At 30.5% G+C, this 16,426-nt stretch overlaps 1 protein-coding gene across 2 annotated transcripts in view; it reads right to left on the bottom strand.

The window, feature by feature from the left end:
* Nucleotides 1-3,685: 3,685 nt before the first annotated feature.
* LOC106686077 (uncharacterized protein PF3D7_1120600) overlaps nucleotides 3,686-16,426 on the bottom strand; it is a 14,306-nt gene continuing 1,565 nt past the window's right edge. The window contains exons 2-4 of one of the 2 annotated variants that reach the window (XM_014429197.2): nucleotides 16,162-16,319; nucleotides 5,970-8,320; nucleotides 3,686-4,041 (exon numbers count right to left, since the gene is read on the bottom strand). In XM_014429197.2, coding sequence (XP_014284683.1) covers nucleotides 3,932-4,041; nucleotides 5,970-8,320; nucleotides 16,162-16,319 — 2,619 coding nt within the window. In that variant the 3' untranslated portion in view covers nucleotides 3,686-3,931. Of the gene's footprint in view, nucleotides 4,042-5,322; nucleotides 8,321-16,161; nucleotides 16,320-16,426 lie in introns of those variants that run through there. The other variant, XM_014429196.2, reaches the window with a different exon arrangement.

Here is a 16,426-nt window from a genome sequence, read left to right as displayed (position 1 = left end):
CGCTGGGACGTAGAAGAATGACAAGAGACCAGTTAACTGGAACGAAGACTCCACACAAGCATTTGAACACTGCAAAACTGCCATACAGAATGCTGTAGTGCTAGGACATCCCAGGGAAAACGTTTATCTAGTCCTAGTATGCGATGCCTCCAGAATCGCAATGGGAGCAGTTTTACAGCAGAAAGACAACGTCGCCCACGCACTTTCGAGGGTCGAGGACACTGAGTGTACCGACGATTATGCACATATAGCGGTAGAACAGTAGAAGGGTTCAACAGAGAAGAATTTTCCACCTCTTGCATGTGCTCAGCCACCCTGGAATACGAGATCAAGACGGCTAGTAACACAGCGGTTTTTCTGGACTGGCACGAACGCAGACATCTCAAGGTGGGCTCGGTGTTGTATTGCATGTCAGAAATCGAAAGTGATCCATCACACAGTAACCCCTCCAGGTACCTTCGCTACCAGCTCCAGGTTTGAACACATACGCGTTGGCCTCATCGGACCATTGCCAAACTCGGACCGAATGCGGTATTGTCTGACAATCATTGGCCGTTTCATCCATTGGCCTGAGGTGTGCCCCCTGTAGGAGATAACAAGTACCACGGTGGCATCAGCGATTGTGGGTACATGGATCTCTCGCTATGGTACGCCAGCAAGGATTACCACTGACCAAGGGAGCGAGATTGAGTCAGATCTGTTCATAAATCTAATTCGTATACTAGGTATCCAACGTAACAGGATTATGGCGTACCATCCTCAGTCCAACGGGGTACACTAAACGCGTAGGTACGTTACCAACAGTTCTTTTAGGCCTCCGATTGGCAGTGAGAGATGAAGTGGGAGCCAGGGCAGCGGAATTGGTATTAGGACGGCCTCTACGGCCTCAGGAGAGTTCTTTTAAGCATCAGGACGTCGGGAGTATTCCGAATCGATGCTGAAGACCCTACGGGAAACCATAAAGAATCTCCGCCCAGCGCCATGCCGCAGCAGCACGTCCAAGACCTTTGTGCATCGAGACCTGAAGGACGTAGTAAACATTGTAACTCAATTAATAAATACTGTTTATACTAATACCTATCATCATTTCACACACGCATCAAAATATTTTTAAAAATTCATCATTTTAACATTGATGCACATAGTTGAATCAAAATCGTTTGAACTGTTCGAGAAAATCGAAAAAAAATAAAAGTGAAAACTGGATTCCGTAAAGTGGCACTTCTGGTCAGTTGATTTTGTCGAAAAAGTTGCTGTCACATATCATACATACACCCAACCTTAATATGTAATTTCAGTTTCCTACGGCTTTTCATTTCAGATCTAGACTGCTCACAAACAGGTACACAGCTCATTTTGCGAGACTTATTTATTTAGACTCGGAGGGCCTCAAAACTTGTATTTCTTTCAAAAACTCAAATTTGAAACAATTAAACAATAATTCTCAGATGAGCTACAAAGTAGCTGTACATTAGGTAACTCTGGGAAATTTCCACTTTAATTAAAACCCTGTAATAGTATAGAATATGCATTTAGATGCATAATAGATTATTGTAATTTGAATTTAAATATTTCTTACTATGTAACTATATTATATTTAAATAATATGAAGGTCCTGAATACTCTCTTTGAAATCAAACATGCTTAATTTTGTCACATAGAATTAAATAGATGAATGAAATAGTTTAATATCTTTAGGAAATCTTGCAGAAAAATAAAGAAGGCACTGAATATTTTAATGATGGATGACTTTTTATAAAATTTTGAAAAACCCATGAAAATATTAGTATTGTTAACCTAAAAACAGAATGAGTGGTGAAGTGACATTTTGTAGAATGAAAATGAGGCTTCAAGAAAGATTTTCTGTAAGTACCACATACATAAAAATTGTGGTTTGAGAAAGATTGCTTAGCTTATTTTGTAACAGTCCCCGGTTAGAAAAATTTGATTGTTCATTTAATTTTTCGAAACAATTTGATTCTTTTCTTATAGATGATTTATTTGTCTTCTGAACTAGAGTTACAAGTGAATCATTCGAAAGATTTATAGCTCATTTTAGGATTCTCAAATCGAATAGTATATCCCTATTCTTAATATATTCAGTGGTTTTCCATTCTGTTGGTATTTTACTAAGATTTGAGTATAATCGTGTAGTATATCACACAGTATATGATAGTTCAAGTGAGCCTAAAGGCTGTGGAAGTGAGAGTAAGGAGTCGAAGGGACAAAGAGTCTGAGGAGCAGACAAAGATATTCTTAGTTTGATGACCGAAGGAGAAGGTTCCTCAGAAGAGGTGCAGGTAGCAGAGATATGGCATTGATGGTAAAGTCCCAGCGTTGGAGAGACTATTAGTGTTCTATATCTGTGAAAGGGGAAATAGTGTTGCCAGAGACAAGTGAAGTATTAGTTTTCATACCTGATATTAAAGACAACGCTAAAGGGAATCTATTGTGAATAATTGTAAAGATTGCTAAAGCAGAGTTTCTTTAATTTGGTTTGTATCCATATATAAATCAAAGATTGTTCCCATTATAACTTGTGTTATCATCCTCAATAAAGTTGGAAACCATAGTATTTTTATTTTGTATTTATCTTTAATATCTAATTTTATTTTTATGTAATTATTTATTTAAAAAAAAAAATTAAATTTTAAAATAACTTTTTGATTAAAGTTTTATTACAAAAAAATGATTGTCTTCAACAATCATTTATTTAAACAAAAAAAAAAACTAAATAAAAACAACAAAATTACTTTGAAAACATTTTAATAAAAATATATTATACTGAGGTCTTAATAGTTGATTGTAGATTGATGTGAGATGGTCAATGGAGCGGTCAGCAAAGACACACAAATACACAAAACTTATTAATTTGTGCCGATGTTTTGACCTGAATTTCAGGGCTGAGAAACTAAACGAGATTCAGAGAACAATAAAAATAAAATAATAACAAACAAACTTGAAAATATACATAACAATAAATTAAGTAAACAGTAGTTGATACCAATAGAAGATAAAATATTATATTGTAGAGGTAAGAATTATTCAAAATAATTGATAAAAAAAAGTGTTCATTTAAATAAAGAAATAAACATAATAAAACATTATTAGTCATTATTTATTTATTTATTTACATGAGCACTGATTTCTAATAATTTTATTTTATCAAAAAAGCTAAAAAAATTATACTAAAAATTAAATTTGTTCATTTTCTCTTTATTTAGGTTTGAATAAACAGTATTTGGAAAACAAAATTTGATATTGGTTCATTTATAGAAAGGCGTCTCCTTACTAATTTATTATTTTATTTATTTTTTTTTACAACAGAATTCATTATTACTTTTTGTATTAAATTGGTTTTATCAAATATAAACAACAAGAGCAATATTTTCTTAACAATAATTAAAAACAAAACTATGAATTTACCTAAATTTTCAATCTTGGTTAATTTCCTTGATTATCTGTTAACATTACCTTAATCTTTATTTTTGCACATTCAAACAATAATTTTTTATCACAACAGTGGTACCACCTTTATTAAAATAGGACAAAAGTCCAAATATAACTACACAGTACAAATTGAATGCAACAATAATGTTCAATGTAAATAATCATGATTTACATAGAGCACTGTTAATTTTTAATTTTTTTTTTTCTCCATGTTCATTATTTTTTCATTTTCTAACATTTTCAATATTTGTTATCTTCTTGTATAGATTTTTACTTTTCCAATATTATAAGTTACTTTCTGAAATTATTATTTGTTATCTTCTTGTATAGATTTTTACTTTTCCAATATTATAAGTTACTTTCTGAAATTATTATTTGTTATCTTCTTGTATAGATTTTTACTTTTCCAATATTATAAGTTACTTTCTGAAATTATTATTTGTTATCTTCTCGATTTCTTGTCATTTTTCGTTTGTTTGTTTTAAGCCTTCATCAAGGCCTGAAATTTATTCCGAAACATTGGCACAGATAAAATAAGCTTCTCTTCTTTGTGTTCGTTACTATAACCCAGACCAGCTTCTAATATTGAATCTAAGGTTAAAAATAAACACATTACTTATTATACATAGATATTGTAATATTTAGAAATTATTTTAAAATACATATAAAGGAGTTTTGATAGTTTTGACTTAATTCTCGTATCTTAAGTATAGCTTCGGTTCAAATTTAAATCTTTAATATTAAATAGATAGTAGGAGGTTTTTTTAATTTTATAACATTTTAGACTCTCAATCTCAGGACGGGTTTCTAGGCAATCAGAACAGTTATCTTTAATAACACCTTTAAAAATTTACTTAAAAGTGTATGTTGCTTAACACTAACCAATTTATACAATTTTTGATGATTGAAGGTTTTCTTTGTCTTCTTTCTCAACAAACTGACACTGTAAACAATCTTTCAGCAAACAAATACTGACTGTTAACAAAGCATTTGTCCTCAAAAAGTTTTCACTCATCTCATACACTCGCGATACAAAACAAAGAGTCCCTTATTCTTCTTGGGTGACTCATTTTCAAGATGTATATCCTTGTGAGCTTGACAAAAGATCATGAGGACTTCCTGCATCCAGGAAAAATCATTCTCTGCCCGCGCCTAAGCAGACTTATCCACTGATTGGTATACCAGACCTACCTGTACCGACACTCTCTAACAATTTTTCTGAAGATCCTTTTCACCAAAGAATCAATGTTGCTAAAAACCTTATCTACCGATCCTTTTCTCTTTTTGACCCTCAATACCACCAGACCACATACTACCTATGAAACAGATTTTACTTAACAACAACTTATCTTTTTAGTCCTTATGAAGCCCTACAAAGTGGGGCGAAACGTCGGAAAATAAATAGTTGTAAACTATTTTTGTTTCTCCTTTGACCGCAACTCTGACCTCTACAATAATTGTTATACATCTTATTTTTTTCTTTTTTATTGTAATTTTTCACTTATATATTTACATAATTTTCTCTATTGTCCTCTTATCACCTTACACAGTCAACAGATTTTTTGTTGTTTTGTATCTTTTTTAGCCCTGAAGAAGCCCAGCAAAGTGTGGCGAAATGTTGGAAAATAGATAGTTGAAAACTATTTTTGTTCCTCTTTGACCACACCCCCATCCATCTCCTCCATATTCAGTTAGGTTAATAATTTTGATATATAAATTATTATTTATTAGTTAATAGTTTGTGTTATTTTTTTAATCTCTGTCTATCTCTCTTTCTTAAACAGCTTAAAAATCATGTCTTGTTTTAATTACTTTCATTGCATTATTTATATCTTAAGTGAGAATGTCTCCCTTTTAAAAAAAATAAACAAGTCAGAAGTCCATTGTATAATCTCATTTTATGAATTCCATATATATATTTAAATAAGTGACCTCCCTGACCAGATTTTTAATTTTTAAGTGTTAGTTTTTTCACAATAAGATTGCGCGGTATCATCTTATTATGTAAATGATTGCTTCCCGTTGCACTACTTAAATTCAATTTTTTTTAGCATTGCTTTTGATACTTTTATTACTGAAGTTACTAAATGAAGTCGCTGATTTTCTTTTAGACCAAAAATTGAGTTTTCTAAAGCAACTGAAGATTTTATCTTTCCTCTTGTCAATCTTTACTATCATGTTCTGCTCGGAACGTGGTGTGATGTAAGGAGATTTTACTATATAGTTTGTGAAATATAAGTTTGTATCTTCAGTATTTTTGTCCTTTGCTTGAGTTGCCTTATCCTCAGATGAACCACTACAGGTAGGAGAACCTTGTTGCAACTGAGTTTGTTGAACCTTTTTTATTTTTAAGTTCATAATTAGACTCGAATTTTCTTTTTCTTTACTGATGATCCTAAACTTTTCAGACATCTCTCTTTCATCTTTAATGTTGCACAATGGATTTGAAATGGATGATGAGTTGTTCAATGAATAATCAAAGCTGCTATTAGAAGATGTATTTTTTTTATTTTGTTTACCTATATGTGATTCTTCTTTTTCAAACTTCTTCATATTATTTTTCTTATAGCCACTATAATTGATATCATGGGTGTTGTGTTTGTTATTTAACCGTTTTTGTTCCTTATCATCAACTAACTTTTCAGAGTCAAGACAGTTTGTAATTAAGACTTCTTCTATGTCATTTTTTTCAATGTTTTCCGTTTCGGTATATTTTCGTTTTGGTTTGATTAGTTGTTGCAGTTCTTCATATGTTTTAGCTGTTATAATATTATAAATGATTTCATTGGTACGTTTTGTAACTTCAGAATATTTCGAGTCTATGTCTATGATATTGTGATTACTTTTAGATGCTAAGTGATATTGTAACTCATCATTTATATTTTTAGGTTCTTTTGACTTCATTGTGAAATTATTTTTGGCATCGTTTCTCGAAGAAGAACCATTTTGATTTCTTCCCATTGTTTTTTTAGTATCATTCCCGGTGGCTTTTCCAGATGTTCCTCCTGGAGCAAGTTCCAAATCATGCTTTATCGGTTCCCCAAAATAAAATGTTTTCACCTTACTCATGCTTGTTTCAAGTGAATTTGTACCTTCTGAAAGAGCTTTAAAATTTTTACCAGTATTTATTGATACAGATGGTGAAACAACGTTTTTTTCATCTTCAATATTCTCTAAAGGTATTTCAAACTTAGATTCTCTTCTACATACATTTTGAATGTTCTCGTCAGTAGCTTGAATGGTTTCATTATTAGGTGAATCCATAGTTGTTTGATCTTCCATCAACTTAGGAAAAGTAAAATTCCCGTTCTCATAAATTGGTTTGTTCGGTTCCTGAGAAACTTTTGAGAGCTGAACTTTAGTATCAAAATTTATCGCATCATATTGTTTTAAGAGGTCATCATGTAAAACATCAGCCATTGAATACATTTTCAAACTGAACACATCGTCTATTTCATTTTCCTCTACTAACAATTTTTTGTCTGTGCTGCATACTCCCGATACAGAATTATTCATCAAGTTTTTAAAGTCTTGAGAAATTTTATTTCTGGTAAAAATGTTGTTTTCAATTTCTTCTGAGCTATCTAATATGGTCGCTTGATTTTCTCGTGATTTTTTTAGAACTATGAACTTGATATATGTACTATTTGAAAACTGTTCATCGTTTAAATTACTATTTATGCCACTTTGTACTCTTTTGGTTGTTTGATCCAGAAACTGATGATCTTTTCTTAAATCATCTAGCTTACCATCGCCTTCTTCTTGCAATTTTAATATTGTTTGCTCTGGAAACTGATGATCTTTAATTATATCATTTAAATTACCATCTATAGCATCTAGTAATTGTATAAAATCTTTATGTGTTGATTCTTCGGTATTGTCATTTTCATCTACGTTCATTAAATCACATCTGATTGAGGTGGTAGAATGACCCGAGTTGATACTTTCTTTTGAGGGTGTCATTAATACTTTTGAACTATCCACAGTCCAATGTTTCCTAATGTTTTTGTAAAATTCATCAGACTGACTTGTTAATATTAAATTTTCTAGTGAAATAAATGCGGTAGAAAGTGAATCAATGTATTGTGATGTATTAGGAAAAATTATGACATTATCTGTTGGGAATTCAATTACATCAGGAAGAATGCACTCATTGTGTAATATTTCATTTAAATTGGGAATGTTTTTTAAACTCTTTGATTTAGTTAAAAATTGATTGCTGGCATATTCTTTGTTTTGGTTTTTATTGTCTGATGAAGAATTTGATTCAAATAATTTATTTTCTTCTTCATCATTATTCTGGAATTCCATCACAGCATTAGGAAAAGTATTCCCACTATTTGATATATTATTTAAATCAGATTTCATCAATTCTTCTGGAATGTTTTTCATGACTTCCGATAAAGTTATAAATTGATTTTTGGTATATTCTTCATTTTTCTTTGAATACTCAGGTGAAAAATGTGATTTAAATGCAATATTTTCTCCTTCATTATCTTTAGGATATTCAATTAAGTTATTGGGGAAAATGGTATCATGAGTTGGTTCTGACACAATCAGATTATCTACAACATATTTTAAAGTATCTGATCCTCGTATGAATTGTGTCTGAATGTTAGATTCTTCATAATAGTCAGAAGAAAAGTGTGTTTTAAATAATTTGTTCTCTCCCTCTGCTGTATCATTTATAGTTTTATATACTTTTTTGTTTGTTGAAGAATAGCCCATTAATTTTACATCTGATCTTTTTCCAATCGTTCTAGGCTGGTGATTCAGAGTTATGAGACGTCTAGGCACTACCTTTTTTGATGTATTGCTGATTTCGGCTCTTCCTCTGGTTTTTGATACTGTCGATTGTTTTTGATGTTTCCTGTAAAAATTTTATATTTTATTTATTAAAGACCAATAATTTATATTCTGGCAAGTAATGTATCTATTTATATAAAAGAGAATGCTTCGAATGTTTGTCTATAATAATCTTTTGAACTACTGGACCAATTTACTTCCTTTTTTTTTTTTTAATGTTGTTGTTTGTTGCTTAAAGGCGTAAAACCCTCTGGTCATCAACGCCTATGGCATGATAAAAGTAAAAAAAAAAAAAAAAAAACTCTGGTCATCAACGCCTATGGCATGATAAAAGTAAAAAAAAAAAAAAAAAAATAAATACATAAATAAAAAATAGAAAAATAATTAAAAAAAAAAAATAAATAAAAAATATAAAAATCGAAGAAGAGTTATAATTTATAAAGAAGGCGATGTGCTTTTAAAAATTCAAATACTCGTGTAATTTTAGCTTCCTCATCTGCCAGAGTTTCGGATAAATTTGGGGTCAGTCGTATCCTGTTTATTGTTGGTAAATAGTGAGTACACTCTTCAAAAATATGTCTAATCGTAAGAATGGACTGACAATATTTGCACTTTGGAGGTGGCAGTTTTCTAATCAGGTGAGAGTGTGTGAGGAGAGTATGACCTATTCTCAAGCGGGCCAGAGCAACCTCCTCCCTGCGGCTGCTGCGGTAGGATGTCGACCATGGTTTTACTGATCATTTTATTTCTTTTAATTTACTGGGAGAGCTTTCATCCCACTTGGCCTGCCATTTTTCTAATATTTGTAATTTAAGGGGTGTACTGAGTTTTGATGGGGTAAGAACGGAATTTTTTTTAATGTTTTTCCTCATGGGGAAGGTTTAAAGCTACCGGAATTCTCAATTTCTCTGGTAAAAAAAAATGTTATGAACACAATTAAACATTATTGGTGCCTAGTTCATAAAATTGACATTTTTTCCAAGGTTTTTATGTATCTATCGAATTTTTTCTGTCTGAAGAATAAGAAAAAATATTATTGATTGCATTAAATAATTTTATATTTACTATAAATTATAAAAATCTAGTTAGGGATTAAGTAAAGTAGGCCAACAAAATCTTTTTTAGGGAAAAGAAAATCATATTCGTTTTGAGTGTCGTCTGAAACCCATAAATACCATTTTTCAAAGAAATTACAAATTAGGAATTTTCGAACTTGATTTATTTGGAGTTTTTTCTCTTGAAGTTCATTGTTCATAATATAGCGGATAATACATTATAAAAGTTTTTTTTACAGAAAGTCATTAAGTTTTTTACTTTTTTTTTTAAATTCCTAATGTAATTTTTTTGTCTAAATCATTTTGTTTTACGATTATTGGATTACCAATTTTTCAAGTAAAAAAAGTTATTAAAAAATTTAAGAATTTTTTGCGATTTGCCTCTTTCTAAAGAATAGGAAAAAAAATTTCTGATTTTATTAAATCATTTTTTTATTTATTAAAAATTTAAAAACATAATGAGCATTTCTGTAAAGTAGGTCAACATTTCTTTTTTTTTTTTGAAAAAGCAAATAATATTAGTTTTTAGCATTGTCTGAAACATCCAAATACCATTTTCAAAGAAATTAAAAATGTTCACCTTGATCTATTTGGAGGATTCTCCTGACAGTGACCATAGCTCATATAATATTTTATTAAAATACTAAACAAGTACAAAGTAAATTAGAAGGATAATAGCAAACTTTCTTTTACACAACACTCTTGATAATGATAATTGATGTGGAATGCCACATCTTCAAATTTTTCTATAATTTTCTTTTCTTTTATAACTATACAATTTTTGTTTAGATGTTTTAAGGTTCATAGTATAATTGTAGCATGGTTACACAATAAAGCACCTTAAGTGTATTTTCTTAAGCAATAAAGCACCTTAAGTGTATTTTCTTAAGCAATAAAGCATTCTTGAACATTATTAAATTTTTTTAATGTATGTATAGGACTTGGGTATGTTTAGTCAAAAAATCATAAAATTTACAATTATAGCAAGGTATCCAATGCCATTTTTCAATTTCAGGTCTTAAAGTTTCTCCTTCCTGTTTTAAGCTAATATTTCAAAAGTGATTGCCTTTTTTTTAGTGTTACAATCACCTCTTGTGAGATTGTTACATGTTGTACATCGACCAACCTACTCGCTATAACTGTCTGTTTGAAAAGTCAAGCTACCATGGAGGGCGGGAGTGGAGGGTTTGATGCCGTTTTTCAATTTCAGGCGCTTTTTAAATATTGTTGTATCTTAAAGTCTCTCCTTCCCATTTTAAGTTAATATTTCAAAAGTGATATAGGCCCGTCGCTCTCCTGTGGTTTAGCAGGGCGGTGCGGCGGGAAAGGATTGCCCTTTTTTTTTTTAATCGTGCATAACTTTTCTATATTTTATCCAAATCCTATGTTACTACAACTGTTGGAAAGCTGAATGTTTGGTCTTCCAATCCATATAAATACTATTTAGACTTAATGCCCTTATAAAGGCAAAATATTAGTTTCAAATGAAGAAAAACTTTTCAAACATTTCATTTTTATCTCCAGTCTAATTTGTTCCATTACAATCGGTTTGTGCCATTTGGTGTCACTTGTAGGGCTGTAAATTGCTCTTAAATTGATTTGTGTAGATTTGTTGAAGAAATTGTTATTTTTATGATTTTATAATACAAATCAAGGCTCATGTATGGCAAACATTTGGAGAAGAAAAAATTCATTTTTTCATTATTTTAAAAATTTGTTTTTAATAGTCCTCAAGGGGCTAAAGCCGGATAACAACATTTTTTTTACTTCTAAAAATTATTTTACTGCACTTTGATAGCTCAGTCAGTTCGAATTGTCTCAATACTGTTCCCAAACATGGGATCTTGCAAGTAAAAACATTTAAACTCTAGACAATAAAATTTACAGGGTGTGCCCCATTTTATTCTTGATGTATGAAGTGCTTATAAATGACTGTGTTTGAGAATACCATTACAATGAATGAGAATTATAAGCCCAGGTTGAAAAAAGACTGAATCCAGGATTTTATGAAGTACAATTATTTGTAACATATTCATAGGTAGAATGACGAATTTGTTTATATATATGGCAATTGAAATTTCCCAAAAACATTTTGCATTCAAGAGCATTATAATGAACTCAAAGTAAATAAAATAATAATTTCAATTTAACCTACATACACAATAAGAACCAACCAATAATTTTGTGAATTTGTACTTTATCTATAATTGTTTTCAAGAATTATTATTTCATCATGTATATTCAGGACTCAGGGTTCTTGTGTATCACTATTAGATAAAGTGATAACAGGAACCTATGGTTTCGTTATGGTTGGTTGTAAAATGAACAAAATTATCAATATAGCCTGCAAAATGTAATAAACAAAAAACTCTGTTTGGTTACTTATTGTATAAGCTGCTTCAATTTATGTTACCAAATAATAATAATAATGTATATGTAATTGTTTAATTTTAACTAAATACAACAATTTATATAACACTTTCAAGAGTGTTAATTTAATCTATACTCATCCTGAGATCTAGCGATAGCAAATTGTCGAGTCTTCTAGTATTAAAATATCATTACTTCGTATCTGTTTCCCCAGTTTTCTAATAAACACGCATATTTTCATTATGAAATTGTATTGGATGCTTGTGGAATTTATTTTCACTCATAAAGAATACCTTAAACATTTCATATGAGGATACTCTTTCAGCTACAAGAGATAAAGGAAATGTTCTGCAATATTTTTATGCTTCCATCTTCATTTATAGCTCCTTTGTATATTTATTCCCCTCTGTGTGTGGATAATTTGTAATTTATGGAAGATTATTTTGTTTATTTATTATGTTTCATAATATGCGGTTATGTTCCATCATATCCTCGATATAGTTTAATTATTTCCAATTTACAGTTGAATTTTATATACATTGTTATTTCAAATCATTCTCGGTCAATGTCTCATTTAATATCTATTAATATAACATCTATCAATGCTTTTTTGTATCATTTATTTAAACTATGCTATATTCAGTTGAACTCATGTTACATTTATATTTCAGTAGTTTACACTGCATGATGTACACTTTAAAGTCATATGTCTTTCTTCAATGACGTTACTAATTCAGTATGTAACTTGTTTAGTGTTTTATTTTGTAAAAGAAGATATTCATGGGTTTTTTTTAATGCCAGAACTCTTGTGGAATTTGAAATGGAACTATAATCCATTTGATTGTCAATCATTAATAATTATTGTTGAGGTGGTTGTGTACAATATACTTGGATCTTTGGAGAGGGAGCCCAAAGTTCTAATGTGGCAGGAACTGTATGGCGGCAGCACAAGGTGACGCTTTATATATATGTTTATGGGATTAGCGAGTAATGGTCATCTGATGAGAATTGCCAAATTAGCATCTTTCGACTTTGAGTTTGTTTTCAAATACTTCTAATTATTATACAGCAGACATAATTTTTTTTGTATATTATTGGTGAATACAATTATCAGTAGTGAAAAATCAGGTTTCGGTTTCAAGCAGGGGCCTCACCTTAGAATAATCTCAACCAGTTCTTAATATGATCATCATTGCTGGGTATCTGAGGTCCCAGAACGCACCTTCACTATTTCTTTAATTATTCGGTAGACAGGCCGTCAAAGATCTGACTAATGTCAATTTGTTTTTGTTTTATTTTCCCCGGAAATGATAATAAAAGGTCATCGGAAGAGGGTGAAATGCATTTTGTTTCATAACGTCTAAAACCGGATTTTGGGGTTACGTAAATTTCTGATAAATTAATATATGTATGTATATTTCCTCTAATGATAGGTATGGTATTTAATATTATGTACATTACATATTATATTTTTATTATTTATACATATTTAATCTTTTATCTTAACTAATTTTCATTTCATATATATATTCTTGAATATCAATAAACAACAATGTTATACTGTCCACTCTTTTTCTTTTTACCTATTAAAATTTTTTTCCATATATCACATTAAACAGTTCACTTTTATTTGCTACCTATTTCAACTAAAGGTATATCTTATTTATTTTATTAAAATACTAAACAAGTACAAATTAAATTAGAAGGATAATAGCAAATTATTGTGCAAACTTTCTTTTACACAACACTCTTGATAATGATCAATGATGTGGAATGCCACATCTTCAAATTTTTCTATAATTTTCTTTTCTTTTATAACTATACAATTTTTGTTTAGATGTTTTCAAGGTTCATAGTATGTTTGTAGCACAGTTACACAATAAAGCACCTTAAGTGTATTTTCTTAAGCAATATAGCACCTTAAGTGTATTTTCTTAAGCAATAAAGCATTCTTGAACATTATTAAATTTTCTTAATGTATGTATAGGACTTGGGTATGTTTAGTCATCAAAAAATCATAAAATTTACAATTATAGCAAGGTATCCAATGCCATTTTTCAATTTCAGGTGCTTTTTAAATATTGCTCTATCTTAAAGTTTCTCCTTCCTGTTTTAAGCTAATATTTCAAAAGTGATTGCCTTTTTTTTAGTGTTACAATCTCCTCTTGTGAGATTGTTACATGTCGTACATCGACCAACCTACTCGCTAAAACTGTCTGTTTGAAAAGTCAGATAAGTAAGGGTACCATGGAGGGCGGGAGCGGAGGGTTTGATACCAATAAAGCACTTAAGCAATAACTCTCTTGAACATTATTAAATTTTTTTAATGTGTGTATAGGACTTGGGTATGTTTGGTCATCAAAAAATCATAAAATTTACAATTATAGCAAGGTATCCAATAAGTGAAGCATTTATTACACACATATGGGTTGTTCCGTTCTTGTAGAAACCATGTATATAAAGCATTTCCTACAAAAGGTTACTCACCATTTATCAAAATTCTCTTCTTACTTTGTTTGCTGGGCAAATAATTTACAAATACTGTCACGTTGTTGAGATGTCACGGTTTTGGAAGATGTGTCCTATTATCCTCCCGGCATTTGTGAAATCAACTACTATATGAATTAGAAAAATAAAATACTTACAGTCATCTCTTTGAATCTAGTTATCGTGAATGGACGAATTGAATAAATTAATGCCAGCTTCAAAAAAGAAGAGCTCATGCACCAGATGACAAGTTATTTGACCAATTTTAATGCTTGAAAACTTGATTGTTGCTCAAGGCTATTTTTTTTTACAACTGCTATACATAAAATGGCTGGAATTTTTCACTAAATAAAAAGAGTGGATAGCTTTTCAAAACTTATAAAAAAATAGTGAATTATTCCTTGCTTCGTCCTACACTACTGGTACTGGTACTGGTATTTGGTGGGGGGAACAAGTCCAGCAAGTGGGCCTAGTGGTCCTTTTTGCCAACCCCTGACGGCTAGCCAGGTTACTGTTGTGTACTAACCAAGGTTGGAGTGTCAATATTCATTCTTTGCGGCTGCCGAAAAATGAATGTTTAACTGCCCCAGATGGGAATTGAACCCATGAAGTTCTGAACCAAGCGCACTGGGCCCTGCGCTCCAACACGCGTGGCCATCACGTCCCTTCTTTCAACACTAACTTCAACATGGAAAATGTGTTTTTCCATGTTAGCATACAGTACCACAATGATCGAAACCAACTGAAAATTGAAACTTTCTAAGGAATATTGTTAATGAAATATAATTTCATGTAAATGAGAGGGCAGAGTTTCTTCTGATAAATTATGAGAACAATATCATCAAATCAGAAGCTTTATGAGAAATTTAATTTATTATTTATTCCAAATATAATTTATACTATGATTAAAAATATAAGTAAATTAATCTAGATATATATCTTTGTAAATATATTTTTTTAGCTGACTATTTATTTTATCAATTTTAATAAATGTTTGTTTACATAAAAGTAAAAATATTTATTATTCCAAATATAATTTATAATATGATTACAGAATTAATTTAGGCATATATTTTTATTGATAACAATACTTTTATATGACTAATACTTTTTTCAATTTTGATAAATATTTGTTCATATATAAGCAAAATAAATACATAAATGCATATTAATAAAAGCCTTAAGGACTCTTAATTATATTGGGTTTTGCATTTGTCCTACTTCTTTTACAAATGTTCTCCTTATTTTAAAAAAAATTTCCTCCATTTCATAAATTACATCTAGTCACCCTGTTTACAAACCCTTTGATTTTTTCACAATTTTTTATGTCATGTTACAATTCTTACTATATACCAATATTTATTAGGAGTATTTATTATGTACCAATAACTCAGAAAGACCTAGAGAGAAGGATATATACATATTATATATCAATTGTGAAAGAATATTTCTCCTTCTTCGCGAAAAGATCTTGAAGACTATAGTAAATATAGAATATTTACTATATACTGATTGTGAGGGAAGACCTAGTGGGAAGATACAGGTATATCAATTGAGCACTGATGGTTTTAAGTGAACACTAAGCACAAATTTATTCTAAGGAAACATCTGTTCAGACTGCTGTTTTTTACAGTTAGGGAAATGTGTCGTGTACCTTCAAGGTGAAGATACTCGAAGCTATGAGAGTAAAAGTAGCCTAACTCACAAACTCTTGATAACTCCAATACTGACATTTCTTTTGCATATAATGCACCCATTGCACAATGCAAAAGGTGTTTGACACCTTTGCAAACCTATTGTCTTGTATATTTTAAATATTCTGATGGATTGAAGCACTCGGACTGTTCAAATGAATATGCTGCTAGTCAAAATGTGATTCAATGTCAGTCGAATTAACGTTGTGGATTAAACTATTTTTGTCTCCATAGACTCATATATATTTACATATAAATCAGTATTGAAAAAATAAGAGATTTATTAAAATATACATTACCTTTTATGGTCATTTTTTAATGTTGTATTTTTATGATCATCATTCAATGGTTTCCAAAGTCTGATTCTGGCATTTCCAACACGTTCGTAAGAACCGAAAGGCAACACTGGTTCAAATTTGATTTCTTTGTCCCAAACCCTTCCTTTGTGCACTGCTAACTGTTGGTCATAACAATAGTTCCCATTAAAACAAAGTATTAACAATAACTTTAATATGGGTAATTAGGTAAAAGTAAGGAGGGAGAGAGGGAGAGGGAGAGAAGGAG

Source organism: Halyomorpha halys, unplaced genomic scaffold (genome assembly GCF_000696795.3).
Source record: "Halyomorpha halys isolate HHAL.00 unplaced genomic scaffold, Hhal_1.1 Scaffold775.1, whole genome shotgun sequence".
Lineage (NCBI taxonomy): Eukaryota > Metazoa > Arthropoda > Insecta > Hemiptera > Pentatomidae > Halyomorpha > Halyomorpha halys.
This window is presented reverse-complemented; position numbering and strand designations above follow the sequence as displayed.